Raw genomic sequence first — 25,507 nt, forward strand, 5'->3', positions numbered from 1 at the left:
AAAGAACAAGTTGATAAGACAGATTTTAGCAAAATTAAATTCTTTATTCTCTGAAAGATGCTGTAAAGAATGAAAAAAACGGGCCATGGAGAAAATACCTGCAAGTCACCCTTTAAAATGACTAGGATCCAAACATATGCAAAGGACACGTCAAACTCAACAATAAGGAAAAAGTCTAACTATTAAAACCAAAAAAAATCTCCAAAGAAAAGATATACAGATGGCAAAAACACACACATACAAAATGATACAACACCATATATTATTATTAGGAAATTGCAAATTAGAAAAAATGAGCTATAATAATGCAGCTTTTTTTTGTACAATACGAGGACCTGGGTGTCCCTTAGCTCGTCACGCAAGGCTGGCACTTGAGTGAAGTCTTAAAAGCTCCACACCCAGTTGTTTGTTACTGTGTGGGGGTTTGGATTTTGCTCGTTAATTGGAGATAAGTCTCACAAATTTCCCTGCCTGAGCTGGCTTAGAAACTAGATCCTCAGATTTCAGAGTAGTTAAGATCACAGGTGTGAGCATAATCACACACTATTAGAGTGGCTAAACCCAGAACCATGAACACATTGCAGAGAAAGAGGTGGGGCACCGGACTCCCATGCATTGTTGCTGGGAAAGCCACCTTGGAAGACACCTGAGAGTTTTTTGTTTTCCACAAATAGACATATTCCTATCATGGAACCAAAACCTAATATTTACCTGTCATACTCTGTGTATGTACACCCGGGTACCTGTTAGGTCTGTGTCCCAGGTGTCCACAGAGGATCACGTGTGCCTGTTAGGTCTGTGTCCCAGGTGTCCACAGAGGATCACGTGTGTCTGTCAGGTCTGTGTCCCAGGTGTCCACAGAGGATCACCTGTACCTGTTAGGTCTGTGTCCCAGGTGTCCACAGAGGATCACCTGTACCTGTTTGGTCTGTGTCCCAGGTGTCCACAGAGGATCACCTGTACCTGTTAGGTCTGTGTCCCAGGTGTCCACAGAGGATCACCTGTACCTGTTAGGTCTGTGTCCCAGGTGTCCACAGAGGATCACCTGTACCTGTTTGGTCTGTGTCCCAGGTGTCCACAGAGGATCACCTGTACCTGTTAGGTCTGTGTCCCAGGTGTCCACAGAGGATCACGTGTGTCTGTTAGGTCTGTGTCCCAGGTGTCCACAGAGGATCACGTGTGCCTGTTAGGTCTGTGTCCCAGGTGTCCACAGAGGATCACGTGTGCCTGTTAGGTCTGTGTCCCAGGTGTCCACAGGACTTGTCCACCACCCAGAGCCAAAGTGACCAACAGATACCTGGCTTGTCATTAGCTTGCGCTGGCCTAGCACAGGCCCTGCGAGCCTGCTCTGCCCTCTGCCCTGGACACCCGGGACCCAGGCCGCCCTCACCTGCACAGGACCTAGGCTCTGCCGCGTCCCCACAGCCCGCGCCGATCCCCGCGACGACCCCCGCGCCGACCCCCGCCGGCCCCCGCCGCCTCCCGCGCCGCCCCCCGCGCCGCTCGGCCTCACTGCGGCGGGAACCGGACGCTCCCGGCCTCAGGGACCTGGCCCTCTGCCCGGGAACAAGAGCGACCCGGGCCCCGCCCCGCCCTCCCAGGCCGCCTCCTTCCGGTGCAGCCCGCAGGCACACTTCCGGTGAGGCGGGGCCAGGCCTGGGCCGCCCCGCCCCCCACCCCGGGCGGACGAGGACCCCTCAGCGCGGCACCCCGTAGCCGCCCCGGGACCGGGACCGATGTTAATATGGCTTTGAAAAGGGGGGCGCGCCCCGCCGGCACCGCCTCGGGACACCGGGGAGGGGACGCTGCTCGTTACCGTGCGCGCGGCTGCGGACGTCGGGAGGCGAGGGCCGCAGGGCACGCGTCGCGCAGGCGGAGGCGGAGCCACCGCGAGGGCGGGCCAGAGGACGCGGGGCGGGGCTAGAGGCGAGGGGCGGGGCATGCGCCGCGAGGGCGTGGTTATAACCGAGGGGCGGGCCACACATGAGGGTGTGGTTAGAGGCGAAGAGCGGGCCGTATGGCGTGGAGGCGTGGCTAGGGGCGAGGGCCGGATGGGAGGCGCGGTTAGAGGAGAGTCACATGGATGGGCGTGGCTAGGGGCGAGGGCCGGATGGGAGGCGTGGTTAGAGGAGAGTCCATGGACGGGGGCGTGGTTAGGGGAGGGGCGGGCCACGTGGCCTGGGGCCGCGGTGGGAAGCGAGGAGCGGGCGGGTGTGGAGGCGGGGCGGGCGTCGGCTGCGGGGAGGGCCGTCCTGTGGGTGGTCCGCGCCTTCGCCGGGCGCCGCCCACCCCCGAAGCCGCGCGGAGCCCGGCTCCTCCGCCCGGCTTGCGGCCGCTGGTGGGCAGCAGGCCTGGTCCGGCCGGGCTCCCACGGAGCGAGGCCAAAGGGCCTCCCCGCGCGACGGGCGGGCGCCTGGGACGGGACCCTGCGCAGGCCGGGGCGGGGGGGGACCTGCGGGACCCGGGCCACGCCGGGGGGACCTGCGGGACCCGGGCCACGCGCGCCACGCCGGGGGACCTGCGGGACCCGGGCCACGCCGGGGGGACCTGCGGGACCCGGGCCACGCCGGGGGACCTGCGGGACCCGGGCCACGCGCGCCACGCCGGGGGACCTGCGGGACCCGGGCCACGCGCGCCACGCCGGGGGACCTGCGGGACCCGGGCCACGCCGGGGGACCTGCGGGACCCGGGCCACGCGCGCCACGCCGGGGGACCTGCGGGACCCGGGCCACGCGCGCCACGCCGGGGGACCTGCGGGACCCGGGCCACGCGCGCCACGCCGGGGGACCTGCGGGACCCGGGCCACGCCGGGGGACCTGCGGGACCCGGGCCACGCGCGCCACGCCGGGGGACCTGCGGGACCCGGGCCACGCGCGCCACGCCGGGGGACCTGCGGGACCCGGGCCACGCGCGCCACGCCGGGGGACCTGCGGGACCCGGGCCCGCGGGACGCGGAAGGAGCCGAGGCCTGCGGGAAATCACTGTTTATTGGCTGTGATTCCATCCGGAGAGGAAACGCCCGGCCCCCACATGCGGGCGGGGCGCGGGAGGACGGACAGACAGGCGGCCGGCGGCCCCAGGCGCGGGAACGGGTGCGGTCACGGAGAACGCGCTCGGAGCCAGCTTTCGGTGCGAGGACACGGCATCGCGGAAGACGCGGGAGGCGGGGCGCGCGGGGTGATGCGCAGTATTGCAGTCTAATCGTATGGCTTCTCTAGAGCTACGTGAGGTCATGGAGGTCAGCGCCAAGCCACGCCCCTGGCCGCCCTGGGGACACACAGCCGTCTGACTGGACAGAAAGCGCTGGGGACGGAGAATGGCCTGTCTGTCACGGGAAAACTCAACAGATACAGAAGACCTCATTTACCTGAGATTCAACAGATTGTGATGCAAATTAAACAAGGTGAACCGAGGGTGAGCGCGCACGGTGCGCGCGCACAGCAGAGCACGGCGCGGCGGGAAGAACGCGCTCCACCCCGCGGCCCCCCTCCACCGGTGGCTTCCCGGGGCCTCTCTGGAAGTGGGCGCTCAGGGGATCCGCAGCCCCCTCTGACACAGGACAGGGACCCACGGGGAGAGGGGGCTCAAGGTGAGCGTCGTGGGGAGGGGTGCGCAGAGACTGGAGAGTGCCTGGAGCCCCTCCCAAGCCTACTGCCTTGTTTCCTCTGGCTGAGACGAATACGGCCGGCCGGCCACAGTGTTTCTAAAAAGCCAAACCTGTGGAACAATGAAGAGCAACAGAAAGTGACAGCTAGACAGACGTCAGGGCCTGCAGATGGAGGTCAGGGGGACGCAGGCAGGCAGACCACGCGCGGTCCAGCTGGGCCAACAGGTCCAGACACCCTGGTGCCAGGCATCAGGGAGGGCTGGGAGCCCGGGCCGGAGCCCACCCCAACTGCACAACTGCTCCGCTCCGACTATGGCTGTGCTCCTGAGTTTGGGCCCTCATAGGTGCCCACAGACACAGGGACGGCGCGCCCAGGGGTGGTCAAGGGGCTGGCCCTCTCAGGGCCTGACCTGGGGCGGGCTGAGGGGGGTAGGCGAGGACGGGCTGGGAGTGGGGCGGGCTGAGGGGGGTAGGCGAGGACGGGCTGGGAGTGGGGCGGGCTGAGGGGGGTAGGCGAGGACGGGCTGGGAGTGCAGGGCCGGGCGGTGCCCTGGATGGCTGAGGGGGAGGGGCACGGAAGGACAGACCTAGGACTATGGCTTATTTTGGCGTTGGGGGTGTTGCATCTGCTCCCGACATCCTGCGGGGCCTCCGTGGGGTCTGTACAGGGAAGGTGGGGCAGGGTCTCGGGCTCCGGGCCTCCGGCCAGCTTGGCGTTACTTCTTGAACATGTCCTGCAGCGGCCCGGGCAGGTACTTGATGACGGTGTCCAGGATGCTCTCGTCCTCCTCCTCGGGCTCGTCCCCGCAGCCCGGGGGGATGGCCTTCTTGGGTCGCGTCAGACTGCCCTCCGAGTTGGCCTCCATGGCGGCCTGGGCCTCCGCCTCTCGTTCTTCCTTCTTCTTGATGCCGTACTGCAGGGAGAGGGCGTTCAGGGGGCAGCTCTGCACAGCCAGTCCTGCAGCCCTGGGCCTTCCCGCCCGTGGAGAGCCCTACCCTCGGGACCCCAAGTCAGTGCCCTGGTCCTCACATCCCTGGCTCCTCCAGCCATCGCTTTCCTGGAGACCTGCATCCCGGGAACCTGGAGGTGTATGTCTGAAAACTCAAACCTAAAGCTTTGTTTATACTGGCCAAGAGGGAGCACCCTCGAACAGAAAGACAAAAGAAGGGAGGGATGGACAGAAAGAGGGGCCTGGTACCAGAAGCCCTTCACTCTGTGGTCTGGCTGTCCGCTGCTTCCTGGCTGTGGCCTAGGCTGCCTGACCACTCTGCAGCCCGGTGCAGTCAGCAACGCCTGCACTGGTGTCACTGGTGCCACTTGGTATACTGGAGTTCTGCCCCGACATGATCTCAGCAAACACACTGAGCCCCTTCCCTACCCTCCATTCTCATTCTCATTCTCCTGTCAGGACAGAAAGGTAGGTAGGTAGATAGGTAGATGATAGATAGATAGATTCATGGAGAGGGGATAGATACTTAGATGGATGATAGGTAGATGAGGGATAGGTAAATGATAGATACATACACAGATAGATACATAAATAGATGAGGAGACAAAAAATTATATTCTTTTTTTAGAACAAGTATCAAAAGGGCCTAACACAAACCAGGAAGCAAACTGAAAAAGCACATAAACTCCCCTCCCATCATACCTCCTCTTTAATGATAAATTACAAGACTGGAGGCTTTGGAGGGACTATCCACATTTACCTTTTTTCAAACAGTGAACATCTGGGAGCTCTGGTTAGGCAAAGAAGAACCGAAAGTCTGGGCACCTGTGGCTCTCAGCTGTCATCCTAGCTATTCGAGGCTGAGCTCTGAGGGTGATGGATTGAAGCCAGCCGGAGGGGAAGGTCTATGAGAATATATCCAAGTAACCACCAAAAAGCCATCAGTGGAACTGGCACAAGTGGTAGAGCACTAGCCTTGAACAATAAAGCCCAGGGACATCACCCAGGCCCTGAGTTCAAGCAAGGACTGGCACCAAAAAAGGGGGGAGGGGAGGAACCTACAGATGAAAACCATTTGAGTCTCTTTCTCTCTTTTTTTTTTTTTTGTTAGTCATGGCGCTTGAACTCAGGACCTAGGCACTGTCCTTGAGCTCTTTTGCTCAACTCAAGCACTCTACCACTTGAGCCACAGCACAGCACAACTTCTGGTTTTCTGATGGTTAATTGGAGATAAGAGTCTCCAGGACTTTCCTGCCCGGACTGGCTTTGAACTGTGATCCTCAGATCTTAGTCTCCTGTGTAGCTAGGAAGGCAGGCGTGAGCCACCAATGCCCATTTGAGTCTTTTTTTTTTTTTTTTTTTTTGTCGGTCATGGGGCTTGAACTCTGGGTCTGGGCGCTGTCCCTCAGCTCAAGGCCAGCACTCTACCCTTGAGCCACAGCACCACTTCTGGTTTTCTGGTGGCTTATTGGAGATAAGAGTCTCATGGAGTCTCCTGCCCAGGCTGGCTTTGAACCAAGATCCTCGGATCTCAGCCGCCTGAGTAGCTAGGATGACAAGCGTGAGCCACCAGCGCCCAGCTCCCATTTGAGTCTTTAACTCCCATTTTTTGCACGGGGGAAAAAGGAAGTGTTTCTCTTTTTCCATTTCTTCCTACTTTATGTTATACTAAAATCCTTGCTAAAACCTTAATGTGGAAAGTGGGAGATTGAGAGAACCCCTCCATTTTTCAGTGACATTGTTCCTTGTCTTCGAACTGTGGGTAATTTTAGGAAGAGCCATCTTCAGCTCCCAGCCCCGGAGAGGGGGACTGGACTCAACTTCCTCAGCGACTCCTCCGTGCTGATAGCAGAGCTGAGACTACAGTTCCTGTGGCCAGGTGACAGGGCGTGTTGCGTATGTTAGAGACAGCTCTGTCCCCATCCAGCACGGGAGAGCTGATAGGTCAGCACAAGGGGGCAGAGCATGTTCCCACCCGGGGGACCGCTTACGGTCCTGCTTGCCGCTACCCCCAGCGACAGTCTGGCCTGCCCAGGCAGAGCCAGGCAGGAGGGGGAGGCGCCTGTGCTTTTGTCCCTACCTGTGGGGCAGCACAGACACTGCCAGACTCTGGGCTAAGCCAAGACTAGGGATAGGATGGGGTGTGAAGTACGAGGGATCACAAAAACCCTGCGAGCACCGCTGAAGAAAGTCCACGGTGTCAGCACTGGCAGCAATCGGAGGCTGCCGGCCCCACCCGCACCGGCCATGGCAGATGTGCAGGCAGGCCCCCAGCAGGCAAAGGGGCAAGGAGGGGGCATCAGGTGGGTGCTCGCAGCCCGGGCTGGGCCTCGCCTCTTCCCCGGGTGGGATCTGACTCAATTACCCTGACAGTGGCTGGGATCGCAGGCAGGTTGGGTGGTGCCCACCTTGTCTCTGATGCCCTGTCGCATGACCTCACGCTCGGCCTCCATCTTGGCGTACTTGGCCTTGCGCTCCTCTTCCTCCTGCCTCAGTGCCTCCTGGCGCTCCTCCTCCTTCTTGGCAGCATCAGGGTCCTTCTCTTCGTCACCCCCGAGCATCTTCCCCATGTCCTTGGTGGCCCCTGTGAACAGCAGGGCAAAGACAAGAGCTGAACGCGGCACCCTCGAACGCCCCTGCCAGCTCTGGCATCCGCTGCTGCCAGGGAAGTGGTTTACAGGAGGAGGCTGTGTGTTCTGGGCGGTGACGGGGTGACCATGGTGTGTGCAGGTGTGCTTGCCTGTGGCAGCGTAGGCGTGGAGAAGGCGGTGGGGGGAGAGTGCTCAGCTACGCAGACACAGAGGAGAAGGCGGTGGGGGACAGATGCCTGGACAGGCCTGCCGCTCCGACGCCTGGACCGCTGTGGCCCGGCTGCAGGCGCCGTCTGCACCATCACCAAAGCCCTAATTCCCCCTCTGCCAGCCACCACTTTGCTCATGAGCTCCTGAGTCACAGACACCTCCCCAAACGCCCTGCAGCTCGGCCCCCAAGACCAAGACAGTAATTACAGCATGAGCCCCAGCAGGCGAGCCCTGCCCCAGGCCGCCTCCAGATGCTGGCCACCCCAGGCAGGGGCCTGTCTGGTGGGCCTGCTTTGCTGCCGCCCTGGGTGCTGCGGGGGGCCCTCCACACACCCTGACTGACAGGAGCAAGGCTACATCCTGCTCCCCCCCACTGCAGCTGGGGGAGGGTGACCTACCCCACACCTCAGGGACACCCAGGTCCTCCGCAGACGAGGGAGAGGGCTGCCATCACCGATGGGAGGCTGTGGGGAGGAGAGCAAGGGCCAGATGCTGCTGACACCAAGGAGCCTCCCAGCCAGTTTTCAGCCACGTCTACAAGACTTCGCAGACCTCTCCAGGGAAAGCTGGTCATGGAGTAGCATATTCTTATGGTTCCCAGATACTGAGGACAGAAGTTCCAGATATGGGATCCCTGCTAGAACAAGCTAATTCACACAACAGTGAGAGAGACTTTCTTCCTCCTAGAAGGAGCAGGTAAGCTAAAGTGGAAGGAGCTACACCAGGTCCCCAGTTCTCTCCTGAGAGGTGTATGGTGGCTAGGTCAGGCAAGAGAGCCCAGTGACACAGCCCACACTGCTAGGCCTGCTCCTCCAAATATCAACGGAAACAGGTGCCAAGCGCTGCCTGCTTGCTGAGCCCTGCTGCCCAGTGCCCGCTGACACACAGGTGTGCGCAGGGGAAGGCCCTGGCGGGAAGACGGCGATGTGCAGACCCGAGATCACAGACCTCATGTGGAAAGCAGAGGGAGAACCCTACAAATAAAGCTTTCATGGTCCAAGGACCAGAGAGCTGCGTGCTGGCTGCATACTCTAGTCCTGAAGACAGCAGCAGCATTTCTCTCTGGCTTGCAGGGAAAGCTTACAAAGATCAATCAAGAAAGCTGTTGAGGGTGACACTGTCCAAAAAGAAATGCACTCGGCCTGACTTACATAACCAAAACCCCTCTGTACATCACCTTTATAATAGCAAAACAAAAACAAAAAAGAAAGCTATTGAAAAATGGGAAGGTCAAAGAGAAGAGATTAATCTGACTTAAATTATAGCATAAACACATGAGAAATACCACGGTGAAAACCCTTTATACAATTAACATACATAACAGAATGAGAAAAAAAAGATCCAATGTCAGTCCCTACTACAACAGGCCAATACTTGTTAGGATGGCAAGAAGAGAGGAGGAGGAGGAGGAGGAGGAGGAGGGGGAGGGGGAGGAGGAGGAGGGGGAGGAGGAGGAGGAGGAGCCCTGCCCCGACAACCCCACCTCCAAGTGCACACAGCACTGAAGACAGGACCCTGAGCCGGGGCCTGCCCACCCATGTCCGCACAGCCAAGCGCGGACCCACCTGAGCACCACACTGCCAGGACAGGGAAATGAAACATGTCTGTCCACACAGTGGACATGATTCAGCCTCAGAGGAAGTCTGAAGGACTAAAACAAGGAGCTGGGGGCTGGGCCCTCACTCCTCTAATCTGAGCTACTCAGGAGGCTGGGGTCTGAGGACTGGGATTTGAAGCCATCTGTCTTCAAGCCATAGATGATCTCGGATGTTCCCCAAGGCAGACACGCGTTCTGGAGGGGAGGCAAGCGGGTGAAACTGACTCCCAGGTGTGCAAATGTGACTTCTATCGGTGACATGGGGGACGATGGCTTCAGTGGACGCACCTTGGAGGGCTGGAGGCGCCTCCTAGCAGGACTAACCGGTGGCCATGTAAGTCCCAATACCACACTCCTGAGCAATTGAGGGCTCGTAGCTCTACCTCTGCCCTCCAAGAAGAAGGTGGCAAGCTAGGAAACACGGGGGCAGAAAAGCTAAAGGTAGCATGGACATTGTTGACAAGCATCAGCAGCAGGTGACGCCAAGGAAGGAGGAAATGCAGCGCTCAATACTGGGAGACAAAGCAAGCATGAAAATGTCCCGAGTTAAGGTAATCACAAAGTAACAGTTGTATTAATAACACAAAATGCCTTAGACAACAGTCAAAAGGATCAGTGATACATTGTATACTCTGTCCTAATACATTTGAACCTTGAGTAAAATATGTTTCCAGAAAAGAACTAATAAAAATCTGAGAGTTGAGCACTGGTGGCTCATGCCCATAATCCTCACTACTCAGGAGGCTGAGACCTGAGGATCACAGTTCAAAACCAACCCTGGCAGGAAATCTGTGAGACTCTTATCTCCAATAAACCACCAGAAAACCGGAAGTGGCGCTGTAGTGGTAGAGTGCTCGCCTTGAGCTGAAGAGCTGAGGGACAGCGCCCAAGCCCAGAGCTCAGGCCCCACGACCGGACCCCCCCAAAAAAAGAATTCATAGATGGGATCTTTCAAAAATCACCAGATAATTCCATCATATTTAGAATTCTTAGAGAGGAGAAAAAAAGAAGGAAATCATCTGGGTTGCTTTTGCCAAAAGTCAGCACACTTGCTGCAGGCCGCTGAGGCCTGGGTGCACACCTGCCTGAACAGCGGGCTCAGCTGTGCTTCTTGGGCAGGAGGGCTGGACTGGTGCTCGGCGGCTCCTTTCAGGAAGGCGCAGGAGTGTCAGCGGCACAGCGGCATCTCAGTCCAGATGCCTGTGCACCCTCAGCACCTTCTTCTACAGATGACACCACGATTTCCTTCACACCCACCGTCAAAGGCAGGCTGGCCACAGCCTTCACTCCTGCTCTAGAAAGGCCCGCTGGCAGGACAGAGCCTTTCTTCCCCATCATCTTGCCTGGCACACTGGCACGGAAGGGGTGGGGTGGGACCACGGCTGCCCAGTGCACAGCAAGCAGGAATAACAAGTGCAGGCACGCGCTCCGTAGACATACTGTGAGCAATAAGCTATACATCTTGTGAGCAGAGACGAGAGGGGAAACCCGGGTAGCCAAGCAGGGGGCGACGTCGTCCAAAAAGAAATGTGACTCATTATCTGACTTACAAAACGGTAACCCTTCCATACAACACCTTAATGATAACATGAAATGATATTCAAAAGCTTACTGGGCCTATAAAAAATAAAGACAGCATACCTATAATGAGGAAGTCATGGCCAAAGTCTGACAGACCTGATTATAGGAATACATGCGGTGAAAGTCCATGACCATCATAAAGGTAAATGCCAAACGTGGAAAGATTTAATAAACAACAAAATGTCACCTAAAACATGAAAGTCAGCAAAAAAAAAAAAAAAAAAGAATGGTACTAACCAGATAGTCAACAATCTTGTATGAATGAAAGATGCTGAAGTGCATTACTCCTAAATATAGGCATGCGTCCATGTGTGTGCATATGTATATGTATTACATATATATTCATTTGTTTATTTAAATGAGATCCAGCTGGGCAGCAATGTGTGTGCCTTGCACCCCGGTTACGTGGGAGCAGGGCAGGAGCATCTCTGAGCTCAGACCTGGGACCCACCAGGGTTTCATACCATGCAAGGTGGATTTTAGCCACCAGGTCACCAGCTGTTTGGCAAAATCCCTCATTCAGGTGAGGGTGGAGTTCTCAAGGCAGTACACAGTCAGGTAGAGTCAGGTAGAGTACGCACCAGGGCCCACTATGGCTACACCAACAAGGATATAAGGTGTCTTGACAGACTACCCTGCTGTAGCCATGGCTGTGGAGAGCAAGCACACGCAGACAAACCCACAGCTCTGCTGCGTTCTTATGTGGCACGTGGCACTGCCCCACAAAACAGGGTGTCACGCTTCCCACACTGGCATGGGTGCCACCTCAGGACACAGACCGCTGGTCTGTACCCAGCTCAGAGAAGCAGCTGGTAAGGCCGACTAGATGGAGGATGGGAGCATCCCTCCAGTTCCTCTGTGGCTGGGCCACTTAAGAAGTGATTAGGTCACAGGGCTGTGCTTTCAAGAATGGGGTTAGCACCCTCATCAAAGGAACATGAGCCTCTCTCACCTTCTTTCTGCCCTGGGAAGATATAAGGAAGCAGCCATCTGCAGAAGAAGAGGCCCAGATCAAAGCCAGATCTGCTGACAGGCTCATGCAAAGATCAAAATGTGTTTACATATAAAGAACACAGGGACTGTTACCAACCCTCTGTGTTTAGACCACAAAGACCGAAAGACAGGAGAGGAAAGGAAGGACTAAAAAGTATGCGGGAATGCAGGGGGAGGGGGAGAGTGGCCATGGGGAAACTCCAGCACTCATGAGGCTGAAGCAGAAGTATTTGTTTGTTTTAAGTTCTCAACACAGAGAAATGAAACATGTCTGAGGCCAGGATTTGCCAATTGCTCTTATGTGACCATTACACATTGTATTTTCTTATGAAACTGACAGAGTGCACACACATACACCTGGACAGTTATCATATCACAAGTATGGGGAGCAGTTCCACATACACAGAAAAAGCCAGAAGTGGTTCTGTGGCCCAAGTGGTAGAGCACTAGTCTTGAGCAGAAGTAGCTCAGGGACATTGCCTAGGCCCAGAGTTCAAGCCCAAGACTGGCCAAAAAAAATCCAAACCAAAAAACAAACAAATAAAAAGACAAGTGTGGGAAGCCCTTGAAGGTCATCTTGGACTCCTGACAACGGGAGCACACCACGGCTTCAAAGGAACATCTGATCCTTGTTGAGATGAATGAGGCTTGAAGGCCAGTGTTTAAAACTGCAGCTGGCAGGGGTGGGGCCCCACAAGCTGGTCGGAGGGTGTGTTGCTGGGTGTTTGCATTGTTGCTGAGGACAGACTGGGGTTGGACAGAGGGGAAACTGGCGTTGTGTTTCTAAATAAAATGTAAATTGCCAAGGATTAGTGGCTCACATCTATAATCCTACTTCTCAGAAGGCAAAGATCTGAGGACTGACAAACAAATCCACAAAACTCTTATCTACAATTACCCAACAAAAAGCCAGAACTGTAAGTGTACTCAGGTGGTAGAGTGCCACCTGTGATAGAAAAAAGCCAAGCAAGAGCAAGCAGACTGAAGTTCAAGCCCTGCACGCACGTGCACACACACACACACACACACACACACACACACACACACACACGCACACACGCACATGCACACACCAGGCAAACTGCTACTGCCATGAGAATGCTGATCCTGGCATGCAGAGCGTATCAGGTAACTGAGAAAAATTCCAAGCAGAATTATAGGCAAAACTAAGAGTAATTGGGATAATTTTATGTTATCTAATAATTTTTTGTTCATGCCGGTATGAGGCTTAAATTCAAGGCCTCCACTGTTGCTTAGCTTTTTTCACTCAGGCTGGTGCTCTGCTGCTCCTTGAGTCTTACCTCCACTTCTGGCTGTTTGCTACTTAATTGAAGATGCAGCTCATGAGATGTCTGCCCAGGCTGGCTTTGAGCCGTGATCCTCTTGTTTTCAGCCTCTTGAATAGTAACAGTGACAGACACAAGCCACCTGGCCCAACTCTAGAATGCTTAAGTATAAATTAGATAACATAAATGCCTGGAGATTGGCCGCCTCCGTGCGGTGCATGCTCGATGGCCCTTCTGCCATGGACAGTGCTGCTCAGATGTCCCTTTCCTCCTGGCTTCCTCCTGGGACTCCCCCTTCATCCCAGTGCCCCCTGGCAGTGTCCCGACACTGCAGCGGGTGGAAGGGCTGCGGGGGAGCCACTTGCTAAGCCTGGGAGGCCAGGATCCTTTCTCCTTTCTGGCCAAGGTGTAAACTAGCTTCCAAGAGCCCCACTTCCAGCAAGCTGTGCACCTCCCTTCAAGGCCGCAAAAACCATCAACTGGTATGTGGTATAGTATGTGTGTGTGGGGGGGTGTTTGTGTGGTGTGTGGGGTGTGTGTGTTTGTATGTGGTGTGTGTGTGTGTGTGTGTGTGTGTGTGTGTGTGTGTGTGTGTGTGTGTGTGTAGTAGGTCACTTTCTTTTGGGGCCAAGACCAGGACTTGAATTCAGTCTACCAACTGAGCCATGCCTCCAAACCTGTGGGGTTTGAACTCAGAGCTTGGACACTGGCCCCTCTCTTCTCCCCCCTCCCCAAGGCTGACTCTACCACTTAATCCACAGCTCCACTTCTGGCTTCTTTGTGGCTAACTGGAGATGAGGGTCTCATCTCTTGCTTGGGCAGCTTTGACCCATGCTATTCAGATCTCATCCTCCCGAGTAGCTAGGATTACAGGGGTGAGCCACCGGCGCCCCGCTACCATTGACGCTTTGGTATTGAAGCAAGCTTCGGTGCTGCTCTGCTGCGGGAAGCCCAGGCAGCACCCTGCTTAGCATGGAGGGCTCACAACCCGGCCCTGCCCAACGTACTCCCAAGCAGGGGGCCCCGGAACCCAGGGAGTGCTGGTGGGATTGGGCTTTGTGCCCGACTCAGCCACCCTGCTGACCAAGCTTTGCAGACCTGGCTAGTCCCTGTGCTTTGCCCTGTGAAGCGCAGCCCAAGGACCCGTCTTTACCCTGGCTCAGCTCCCAGCCCACTCGCTGCCCGTGTCCAGCCCTGCTGCCGCCCTCCAGGGCCCAGCCGGACTGCACTGCTTCTCTGGATTTTGTAACTGAAGAGCCAAAGACTGTTTCTCCCCAACAACTTGCATGGTTTTGCAAACCTTTACCAGCTGGCCTGGGGTCACATGCTGATTTCCCAGCTGGGGCACTGGGGTGGGGAGGTCTGGGACACTCTGGGGAGGTCTGGGACACTGGGAGGGAGGTCTGGGGCACTCTGGGGAGGTCTGGGACACTGGGGTGGGGAGGCCTGGGACACTCTGGGGAGGCCTGGGACACTCTGGGGAGGTCTGGGACACTCTTGGGGAGCCCGGTGGGAGGTCTGTATTACCTGTGGGCACTGCCATCCTTGTCTGAGGCACCACAGGAGAGAAAAGTGTCTGATCTTGGCTTTGGGAAGAGGTAAATGGAGACGAAGACAAGATGAAGTACCAAGTAGTGAACCCAACAGAGCCAGGCTCCAGGACAGACAGCAGATGACCAGCTTGGAGGACAAGCATCACCCTTGCCTTCCGCCTGATCTGCCACTGGCCACTTCCATGGCATAGCCTGATGTGGGCCTGGCGTGGGCCTGGGGAGGGCTGGCGTGGGCCGGGTAGGCTGGGTGGGCTCAGTGGGCTCGGGGGCCTGGCATGGGCCTGGCATGGGCCAGGTGGGCTCAGGGGCCTGGCGTGGTCCTGGCGTGAGCCGGGTGGGCTCGGGGGCCTGGCATGGGCCGGGTGGGCTCGGTGGGCTCGGGGGCCTGGCGTGGGCCGGATGGGCTCGGTGGGCTCGGGGGCCTGGCGTGGGCCGGGTGGGCTCGGTGGGCTCGGGGGCCTGGCGTGGGCCGGGTGGGCTTGGTGGGCTCGGGGGCCTGGCGTGGGCCTGGCGTGGGCCGGGGGCCTGGCGTGGGCCAGGTGGGCTCGGTGGGCTCGGGGGCCTGGCGTGGGCTGGGTGGGCTGGGTGGGCTCGGGAGCCTGGCGTGGGCCTGGCGTGGTCCTGGCGTGGGCTGGGGGCCTGGGGTGGGCTGGGTGGGCTCGGGGGCCTGGCGTGGGCCGGGTGGGCTCGGGGGCCTGGCGTGGGCCTGGCGTGGGCCGGGTGGGCTCGGGGGCCTGGCGTGGGCCGGGTGGGCTCGGTGGGCTCGGGGGCCTGGCATGGGCCTGGCGTGGGCCGGGTGGGCTCGGGGGCCTGGCGTGGGCCGGGTGGGCTCGGGGGCCTGGCGTGGGCCTGGCGTGGGCCGGGGGCTCGGGGGCCTGGCGTGGGCCGGGTGGGCTCGGGGGCCTGGCGTGGGCCTGGCGTGGGCCTGGCATGGGCCGGGTGGGCTCGGGGGCCTGGTGTGGGCCTGGCGTGGGCCGGGGGCCTGGCGTGGGCCGGGTGGGCTCGGGGGCCTGGCGTGGGCCTGGCGTGGGCCTGGCATGGGCCAGGTGGGCTCGGGGGCCTGGCGTGGGCCTGGCGTGGGCCTGGCATGGGCCGGGTGGGCTCGGGGGCCTGGCGTGGGCCTGGCGTGGGCCTGGTGTGGGCCTGGCGTGGGCCGGGTGGGGTGGGCTCGGGGGCCTGGCGTGGGCCGGGTGGGCTCGGGGGCCTGGCGTGGGCCTGGCGTGGGCCGGGTGGGCTCGGGGGCCTGGCGTGGGCCGGGTGGGCTCGGGGGCCCGGCCCTGGCTGCTGTCTCAGCAGGAGCAGTGCAGCGCTGGGCATCTCCTCTGCTGAGGAGGCCCCCGGCCAGCAAACCAGCACCGGTGAGCACCTCTGTGCACCCTGGGGCTCCGCCGCAGGGACCGCACGTCCAGTGTGTGTGGCCACCTCAGGAACGTCAGCCAAAGCCAGGGCCGCTGCGACAGCAGGGCTGTCGGCTCCCTCCCACTGTGCTCCAGCCAGTGGTCACCTGACTGGCCCGTCTTCCGCCTCCATGCCTTGGTCAGCACTAACATCGGCATTCAGGACCCAAGCCCAGCTCCTAGCACCAGGCCTGGCTCCCAGCACCAACATAACTAGCACTCCGTGCCCAGCACCAGCACCCAGCACTTAGCATCCAACACTAGTACCTGGCAGCCTGGCCTGAGAACCCATCTCCCATAAAACAGTGGGCTCTCCCCTACATCGTGCCAAGTGTCCTGTCCTACCAAAAAATAAGAAGCCAGAGGTTCTGGGCCTTTCCGGAGCAGGGGGCCATGTGTGTCCAGGTGGAGGAGACAGTGGCGGCCAGCTGCTGCGTGAGGGTGACACTGGAAAAGTGCGCCGTGTGGAGGGTGGGAAAGGCGTGGGCCGCGAGGGCTGGCAGCAAAGCCGTCTCCTTTGTCCCGATGCCTCAGAGCCGGGTTGGGACTCTGCCAGGCTGGAGGTGCACTTGCTCACTCTGAAGCCGCCATGCGCTCCCTGCTCGGTTTAACCTGCCCTGAATGACAGGAACTGGAACTTCCCGCAGTGCACCATGTTGGCAAGGATTCTGAGAGTAGTCAGCACACTGGGGCTATTAAAACAAATGCTGTAATCCTGACCATGATCGTCTGCCAACCAACAAGGCAAAACACAAATGACTTCATCAGACGAAGTGCACTGCAGCTGTTTCATGCAGCTCAGGACTAAAACATCTGCAACTGAATCGCAGGTCCATCATCTAGGAGCGTCTTCAGGAAGGAGGGACCAGCCTTCAGGGTGTGGGGAGAAAAGTCGTTTCCCTGAAGTGTCCTTCCAGCCACCAAGAGATTTAGGGCAAGAGGCAGTTCTGCCAGCCGAGAGGAGCAGAAGCAGCTTCTGAGCAAACACACGTGTTGTTGGTACTTTGTCCTCAAGTGTTTGCTGGATGCCGTTTAAAAGGGTGAAGGGGGAGGAGGATGCTCTGCCTGAGGAGCTCATGGTCAGAGGCTCTGGAAACCATCACAGCACAGCGTGAGGAGGATCTCGGAACTGGGAACTGCCCTCTCAATACCCTGCTCATGTCGGGAAGTCCATTTGCCCAACGTGGCCCTCCCCTTCCCGAGTGGAAACCCTCCACACCTCCACCAAAGAGATGAACTCTCAGCTCATTCCTTAGCTCATCCTTCACTGGGAATGTGATGCCAGGGCTGCTGCAGCAGCCACTTTGAGACTGTGAGGAGCAGACTGAGCATGAGATTTTACCAAGAATGAATGTGGGCTAATGGCATCAGGTCTCCAATGGCACTGCAGAGCTGTCTCTGGACATGCTGCCGTAGCCTAACTCCACCAGAGACAGCTTTGCCACACGACGACTTCCAGAGCTTCCTCTCCTATCTACTACTTTTCCTGCTGCTCAACTCAGCTGCAGCCTGACCAGCCTGGCCAGTGCCCCAATGGGACAGGAACCAGCAAGAGGCACCTGAGAAACATGGCTGTTGAGACTCAGACCAGCACGGGAAGGCCAGCCGCACCCAGGAACTCTGTGCAGGCAGGACGGATCCCTTCCTCATCCACCTCACAGATCTCCAGCCAGGCCCAGGGTGGACTTGCTGGAGAACACAGAGCGCCCTTGCTGGGGTTGCCCGAGAGCGGACCAGCAGGGGTCAAAGGTTCCTACCCCGGGCCAGGTCTACCGTCCTGTCAGGAGGTTGCCCTGAACACCTCCTACCTCTGTCTCTGCCTGTCCTAACCCCAGGCCCCCAGGGCTGTGAGGACAGCGCTCCGCTCATTCTTCAGAGCCTGCCCCTGCCCCTCTGTCCCTGGGGGTCTAAGCGTGCTCTCAGAGGGAGGGCAGCATCCCACAGAAAAGGCAAAACAGGCGTGACCTGGATCATCTGGGCCAAAATAGCCGCTTCTGCTTAACTCAACTAAGAGCCCACACTGAGCAGCCACAGCTGCCCACTCTCCTCCCAGCATAAATTCAGCCCCTGGGCATTTGCCACTTCCTGCCTGAGGAGAAACAGCTTCTTTAAATTATACCCCAGGGGCCTGAATCCTAGATCCATGAAGATGTGGCCGAGCTCCTGGCCGACAGGCTACTTTGCTGCAGCCCGGCTTATCGATCCCAGGAGAGCTGTCACTTGGATGTGGTTTGAGTCACATCCCCTCCTCCTCTCAGTGGCTGGCACTAACACTGGTTCCTTTAACCCTCCTGACAGGGACTGAGGGGGTCTGAGGTCTGACCAGACCTGGAGGACATTCTCCAGTGAGAAGATGAGTTTGCCCCCAGGGACACTCTCTTCTACCATTTGGCCCTAAGAACCTTCCTCTCTTCCCTGCCCTGCCTGACCCGGCCATCCCAGGCACCTGATTGCAGAGTGGGAGGAAGGGTGGGGGAAAGTTGGGCGTGAAGAGTAGGTCCTGACCAGGTGCCCTGGCCTGAGGTAACAGATAACACCGAAAGACAGCTGTGCCCTAGAGGCCGGGCCACAGCAGCAGTGCTGAGAGACTTTGGGGCTGCCTGGGGTGAGGAGCCACGAGCCAGACAGGGCGGCAGGCCCCACTGCAGGTAGGGGGTAGCCTGGCCCCACAGTTGGCACAGAGTCAGGGGCAGGGGATGCCAGATGCTGGTCCTGCCCCGTCCTGCTGCAGTGGCCTGGCCCCATTCTCTGGGAGCCAGGCCTGGCAAGGGGAGGCTGCGGGCGCAAGACTGGCCGGCATGGGGGAGGGGGTGGCCAGAGCTGGGACCTGCAGGCTTGGGGGGGAGGGGGCAGAGGAGCGTACAGGGAAAGAGCCGTTCTGGTGAGGCTGACGGTGGGCCTTGGTGACAGAGACTGATGGGGTGTCTGGGTCCCCGTGGCAGGCTGAGGCCCTTTCCCTCGCAGACCCCTACAGGTTTGCTTGGAGCTCTGCCCTGGACCGCATCCTCCTGGCCCCCCACTGGCCCAGGGTTGCAGGAAGCACCAAACCCCACATGAGACCTTCCTTCCCTTAGGTAACAGAGACTCAAGAATCATCCTGCTCCCCAGTGACCTCAGGGTCCCCAGAGGGACTCACTGGTCCCTAACCAGATGGCACTGGAAAGAAAGTCCTGCCATTCCTAATGTCATGTGGCATCCACACGAGAACCCTGCCAGTCCTGAGCCTCTTCTCGGGGGTCCCACTGGGAAGACATCTTCCTGACCCCAGCATATACTTGGAACTTACTGACAGGACAGAGGCAGCCATGGCATGGTGTGAGGTCTGAGCTGGGAGGGGCTGCTGAGCCCCAGCAGGCCTGGGGCCAGAGAAGCCCAGAGACAAGGTCAGCGGCCATGGTCGGTCAGCAGGTCCTGCACCCATACCTCCCCTGTCTTGGGCCGAGTGGCCACAGGTCTGGACCTTGATCACCCAGTGGACGAGGCCCAGCCACCTGGAGCAGAAGAGAAGGCCCCGGGGCATGTGTCCTCTAGTCACTCCCTCGACTGCCCAAAGGGCAGGGTGCAGCCACACTCCAGTCACACCCGAGGGGCCGCAGCCTCCTTTCGCCCACTGGAGCGTGGCTGCCATTGCTGGCCACGTTTCTGTCTGTTTCTAATGCCTCTCTTGCTCCACCTCTTCGTTGGGGTCTTCTTTGTCTCGTTCCTCTCTGTCTTCCTGTCTCTGTGTCTGCCTTGGTCTCTGCTTTCCTTGGCTGTCTGTGTGTCTCAAACTCTCTCTCTCTCATTCTGTTTCTGTCTCTCTCCCTCTTCAAGCTGCCTTTGTTGTCTGCCATCTCCACTGCAGCTGAAGTGTATTCCTCCCTCTTTTTCTGGGTTATTCATGTCTACCCTGTCTCCCTGACTGTCTCGCTGTCTCTCTCTTCCGATCTACTTTCTCCCTGTCTGGGGCCTGGCCACCCTGTTCTCTCAGGGTGTTTGTCAACCTCTGGAGCTTGCTTCCTCCCTCCGTCTCAGTCTCTGTCTAGCTCCTTCCCAGCCGCACACCCTAAGACAAGAAACTGATGCCCACGATGGAGAGGAGGAGCTTGGAGCTCAAGGTCACGGGGACAGGAGTGGGGGCTCACACACACCCGCCCCACTGGGCAGCACGGACCCACGTTCCTGTCAGGGGCAAATGCGAGGTGGACAGGGCAACAGTGCTCAGTCAGAGGCCCAGTGTGTGGCTATAGCTTGCAGCCTGTCGCTGGCCACCCTCCGCGGCTCCCACGGCCCTTCATGAAGCCCGTCCCATAGCTACTGCAGGAAAAACTTTGGGCTGACATGGAACAAAGAGAGAATCCAAGCTGGCAATTACCCGGCTAATTTCAGCTATGTAGACAGCCAAATCAGATACTTAAGTCTCCTTAAAAGCCCACCTCAGGGCCTGAATTAGCCACTTAATTAATTATCTGCAGCAGCCTGGGACTTGCTGGGTGCAACACGGGTTCTTCCTGATGCAGGCTGCCGGCTGGTCCCTGAATCACGTCCCGGTGATGTAATCGTTATAGTTAGACATCACCTGAACCCACCGTTGGCCGTGGACTCTCAGGGACACACCCTGGGTGCACCTTCCCTCTCATGGAGTGGAGGAACAGACACCCAGAAGTGTCCCCCCAGCCCCCCCCACCCTGTCTGTCACTGTCACTGTGGTCCCAATCTGTGTGGACCGCTCGCTCCCCTCCCTATCCGCCCCGCCCCCATGGCAGCAGGGCAAGGCTGCCAAAGGTGGCTCTGAACTGGTAGAATCAGGAGCTAGATACAGGTTCTCTTCAAGGAAGTGCTGGGATCTGGTGTGCTTAGGGTGGGCAGCTCTGAGCAGACCTGAAACCTGTCCAGTTCAGCCCCCAGGTCTGCAGACCTGAGCTGACCCAACCGCCGATGTGCCCACAGATCCCTCAAGTCCTCGGACTCTGCCCACTGCCGTCTTCCTGACTCCAGTCCTGGGTACAACTTCTGGCTACAGCGATGGCCTTGAGCCAAACAAAATAGGGCTCCCTTCCAATGGCCATCGGCAGGATGGCCTGCTTCCCCTCCCCCAGCCCCCTCTGATCACTCTGATTCCGTGGAAGGGTCCTGGGCTACACAGCTGTCTTGTCTTCCCACAGTTCCCTGGGAACAGCACTGTCTTCCACCAGGGTGAAGCCTGTGGGGTCCTGATCACACATTCTAGCTGGAAGTACCCCATCTCCCCTTTAGTGACCCTTCTGATCAGGGCGTGGCTACAGAGTACAGCCCCAAGCTCCCCTGGGGTGTCTATCTGTGTCGGTACTGCTGGCTTCTCAGTTCCAATTTGCCTGGATACAGATGGTGTGGTCTGCTGGGGCGTGACCTGGGTGCCAGGGCCAGTCTACACCTCCTGTCCTCAACCCAAGTCTGGCCCCAGGATCCAGGGCCCACTGGGGGAAAGCAGGTGTGTCTGTGCAGGCTGCGTGTGAATCCTGAGGCGCTCTGCTGCCCGGTGTCGGGTGCCACTGCAGTGGGTAGACGCGTCCCAGCGTGTCCACGCCTGCCCGTCCCTGGTGTCCAGCCCCACGGCCCTCCCTGACCGCCCGTCTCCTACCTCCCAGGGCTTGTTTCATTACAAACTCCATGACGATGGCTTGATCCCTCAGAGGTCACTCCGGGCTCAGCTCGCATTCGAGGATGGCCAGGGTCGGCGGCCTGGGGAGAGCAAGCGGTCACACGTGCCCTGGCCAGCCTTCCTGCCCTCCCGGGCTGCGGGGGCCTGGCGCCCGGGGGAAGGTGCGCCTGGAACCCACGCCGGTCCCCAGGCTCGGACGCCGCCGTGGTCCGGGTTTCCAGGGCCTGCTTGGGCAGGAGCCGGGGCGGGGCGGGGCGTTTGAAGGTCACCGCGGCTTTGCAGTCAGGCTCCCCGGTCTGGACCGTCCCGCCCGCCAGAAGGGCGAGGGCTGGAGCCGGGGGAGGGGCGGGTGGACTGCGGAGCCTCCGCCGCGGCCGCCCGGGGTGCGGGGCAGGGCCCGGGGTGCGGGGCAGGGCCCGGGGTGCGGGGCAGGGCCCGGGGTGCGGGCAGGGCCCGGGGTGCGGGCAGGGCCCGGGGTGCGGGCAGGGCCCGGGGTGCGGGGCAGGGCCCGGGGTGCGGGCAGGGCCCGGGGTGCGGGCAGGGCCCGCAGAAGCGCGGGCGGCAGAGGCGCCTTTGCCGCAAAGCCCTGGCTCTTCCAAACTTCTCCCCGTCTGCGGCCTGCGGGGGGGGGGGCAGGAGGGGAGAGGGGACGGGAGGGGCGCGGAGAAAGGGGCTCGGGTTCGGGGAGAAGGTGCAGGGAGAGGGGCCGGGAGGGAGAGGGGAGAGGGGCCGGGGGTCCCGGGGAGGGGACGGGGACGGGGGGGGGCTCGGGGAGAGGACGGGGGGGACGGGGGGAGAGGACGGGGAGAGAGTCCCGGGGAGAGGACGGGGGGGGAGTCCCGGGGAGAGGGGACGGGGAGAAGACGGGCGGGGACGGGGACGGAGGGGAGTCCCGGGGAGGGCGGGGAGAGGGGCGCGAGGCCGCTTCAGCACCGCGCTGCGGACAGCGCCCGGCCGCCGGCGTGGCGAGGGGCGCGGGCGGGGGCCGGCGAAGGGCGCGGGCGGGGGCCGGGGCGGGGGCCGGGGCGGGGGCCGGGGCGGGGGCCGGGGCGGGGGCCGGGGCGGGGGCCGGCGGGGGCCGGGGCGGGGGCCGCGTTACCTCCGGGCGCAGTCAGCGGCGGCGCGCGCTCGGGCCGGCGGGGTCCATGTGGCGCCGGAGCTGCGGCGGCGGCTGAAGGGCACCGGGAGGAGGCGCGTCACTCCCGCGTGCGCGTGACGAGGGGCGGGGCGGGGGCGGGGCGAGGCGGGCGCGGGGGGCGCGGGGACGCGGGCGGGGAGGAGGGGGCGCGGGCCGGGAGGAGGGGGCGCGGGAGGAGGGGGCGCGGGCGGGGAGGAGGGGGCGCGGGCGGGGAGGAGGGGGCGCGGGGAGGAGGGGGCGCGGGCCGGGAGGAGGGGGCGCGGGCGGGGAGGAGGGGGCGCGGGCGGGGAGGAGGGGGCGCGGGCGGGGAGGAGGGGGCGCGGGCCGGGAGGAGGGGACGCGGGGAGGAGGGGGCGCGGGGAGGAGGGGGCGCGGGGAGGAGGGGGCGCGGGCCGGGAGGAGGGGGCGCGGGCCGGGAGGAGGGGGCGCGGGCCGGGAGGAGGGGGCGCGGGCCAGGAGGAGGGGGCGCGGATCCAGCCGCCTCCCGGGACCTCCAGACCCGAGCCCGGTGCGCCCTGCTCTGGTCCGCGCCCCGCCCGCCCCAGACCCGCGCAGCCCTCCCTCGCGAGCCCCGGCTCAGGTGGGACAGAGGCAGGGACGTCCGAAGGTCACTGCGCCGCCGGGCACGGGCTGCCTCTGGCCCCGGTGGCTTCTGGCCAGCGGTGGCCGCCGCTGGTGACCACCGCAGTGAGATGTCACTGTTTCCTCCTGGCCGGGTGGTTCCGTGGGGCTGGGTGGATCCTGCGCCTCACCAGGCCCAGAGAGATGCGCGTGTGCACCTGCACAGATGCGTGCACACAGCCCAGGGAGACGTGTGTACACACACCTGCACAGATGTGTGCACACAGCCCAGGGAGATGCGCGTGTGCACCTGCACAGATGCGTGCACACAGCCCAGGGAGATGTGCGTACACACACCTGCACAGATGCGTGCACACAGCCCAGGGAGATGCGCGTGTGCGCCTGCACAGATGCGTGCACACAGCCCAGGGAGACATGCGTACACACACCTGCACAGATGCGTGCACACAGCCCAGGGAGATGCGCGTGTGTACCTGCACAGATGCGTGCACACACAGCCCAAGGAGACGTGTGTACACACACCTGCACAGATGCGTGCACACAGCCCAGGGAGATGCGCGTGTGCACCTGCACAGATGCGTGCACACAGCCCAGGGAGATGTGCGTACACACACCTGCACAGATGCGTGCACACAGCCCAGGGAGATGCGCGTGTGCGCCTGCACAGATGCGTGCACACAGCCCAGGGAGACGTGTGTACACACACCTGCACAGATGTGTGCACACAGCCCAGGGAGATGCGTGTGTGCGCCTGCACAGATGCGTGCACACACAGCCCAGGGAGACGTGTGTACACACACCTGCACAGATGTGTGCACACAGCCCAGGGAGATGCGTGTGTGCGCCTGCACAGATGCGTGCACACACAGCCCAGGGAGACGTGTGTACACACCTACACAGATGCGTGCAAACACACACAAGCACCTGTGCACTATCACACAATGCGCTCAAATACACATGCACACAAACGTGTGGAGACCCATGCATGCACACACACACAATCACACATACTCCTCTCCGGAAGCCTCCAGAGTCGGGAGGAATCCCTGGGTTCTGCCAGTTCCCATTTCTCAGAGGACCTGGCAGAGAGCCCCAGCAGAAGGGAGAGAATGGACGATTGGTCCAAGAGGTCATCATGGCCCCTGGAGTGGGGAGAGGCCAGAAAGGTGAAGACCTGGGCCTTTTCCACTGAGCTCCCACTTCAGCCAGTTGTGCTGAGTGGGCCTGGGGATAACACAGGGTCTCAAGGTGGACAGGTGTCCCAGGGCCCCGGGTGCTGCACCAGGCTGGGTCACTCAGAGGGGGGCCCGGCCCCTGAGGTAGGACTGCATTGGCTACAGAGCCCCAGGTCTCCCCGTGGCTCTCCTGCAGGAAATGGGAGGCATTGTCTACCTCTGCTCCCCCACTCACCCTCCGTGTGAGGCTGGGTCAATATACTGGGCCGTGTGCAGACTCAGAGCTGGTACTCTGTGGTCACCTGTCCAGAGCTGGGCCCCGCTGGGCCCTTCTGGTGCAGAGTATGCAGTGAGTAGTGTAAGGTGAATCATCCCAGAAGCCACATTTTAAAAGATAGAATATTGGAGTCTTTATTATACAGTTAGCAGGCTGCAGGCCGCCAGTTGTTACAAAGGCCTGCAGCACACAAATACGCATAACAGAGCTAGGAAACATGCTAAAGAGGAAAGGAATAACAAGACCAACAAGCCAATTCAGCTCCAATGGAGAGCTGAATTAGGATGCCGTGATGACTGGAGATGAGCCAGGAGACAGGACACAGGACACGATCAGAGACACACATAGCATGGTGTAATGGCGGCTAGGCTAGTCCGGGCCTAAATAGGTCGGCCCAGGGTGCAGATCCTCAGGAAATTCCCCGTCCCAGGAAGTGACTGACAGATTCAGTAACGTGTCAGCCAAGTGCCCGCCCCTGTCTCCAGGGATCAGGCACACCCATTACCCGGGAGTGCAGGTGGTGGGCAGGGGGGTTTTCTTCCCCCAGCATGAAGACAAGATGCCAGACCCTACCACCCACCATGTGGCCAACGTGGCGCCGGCTAGACCTGGCCTCCGTACTTCAGTAGCAAAGGGGAGGGTCAGTTCAGGAGAGAAAGATGCTTTCTCCATTGGCATTTCTTCCCTCTACCCTTTCACCAGTCGGACCTGGCAGCAATTTCAAAAGGGGCCCACAGAAGACCCACAGTGCACCCCAGCAGCTGTCTCAAGACGACGGCCACGAGCTACCCAGAGCCTAATGGGGGGCTGAGGGTGGAGGAGACAGTCTGAGGCCAGTTTCCCCATTCCATAGCTCTACACACACCCCTGCACCTGGGTGAGGCTACAACCAGGTGCAGGCATGGAGGGCAGGGCTTCTCTGATGGGTTTCCAAGCCTCTCTCTGTCTCT

The 25,507-nt window shown here is 60.2% G+C and overlaps 1 protein-coding gene across 2 annotated transcripts; it reads right to left on the bottom strand.

Moving 5' to 3' along the window:
• Nucleotides 1-2,969: 2,969 nt before the first annotated feature.
• On the bottom strand, nucleotides 2,970-22,575 carry Cplx1 (complexin 1). Of its 2 annotated transcripts, XM_070021631.1 has the most exons (4): nucleotides 22,485-22,575; nucleotides 21,365-21,465; nucleotides 6,966-7,141; nucleotides 2,970-4,521 (listed from the first exon to the last, which is right to left on the bottom strand). In XM_070021631.1, the coding sequence occupies exons 2-4, from the start codon at nucleotides 21,393-21,395 to the stop codon at nucleotides 4,324-4,326; spliced, it is 405 nt and encodes a 134-aa protein (XP_069877732.1). In that variant the 5' UTR covers nucleotides 21,396-21,465; nucleotides 22,485-22,575; the 3' UTR covers nucleotides 2,970-4,323. The 2 variants fall into 2 exon arrangements, with proteins under 2 accessions (XP_069877732.1, XP_069877734.1); XM_070021633.1 differs by lacking the exon at nucleotides 22,485-22,575 and having other exon boundaries at nucleotides 21,365-21,601.
• Nucleotides 22,576-25,507: the final 2,932 nt, after the last annotated feature.

The sequence above is a fragment of the Dipodomys merriami genome, unplaced genomic scaffold (assembly GCF_024711535.1).
Source record: "Dipodomys merriami isolate MVZ:Mamm:240054 unplaced genomic scaffold, mDipMer1.0.p SCAF_143, whole genome shotgun sequence".
Taxonomy (NCBI): Eukaryota; Metazoa; Chordata; class Mammalia; order Rodentia; family Heteromyidae; genus Dipodomys; species Dipodomys merriami.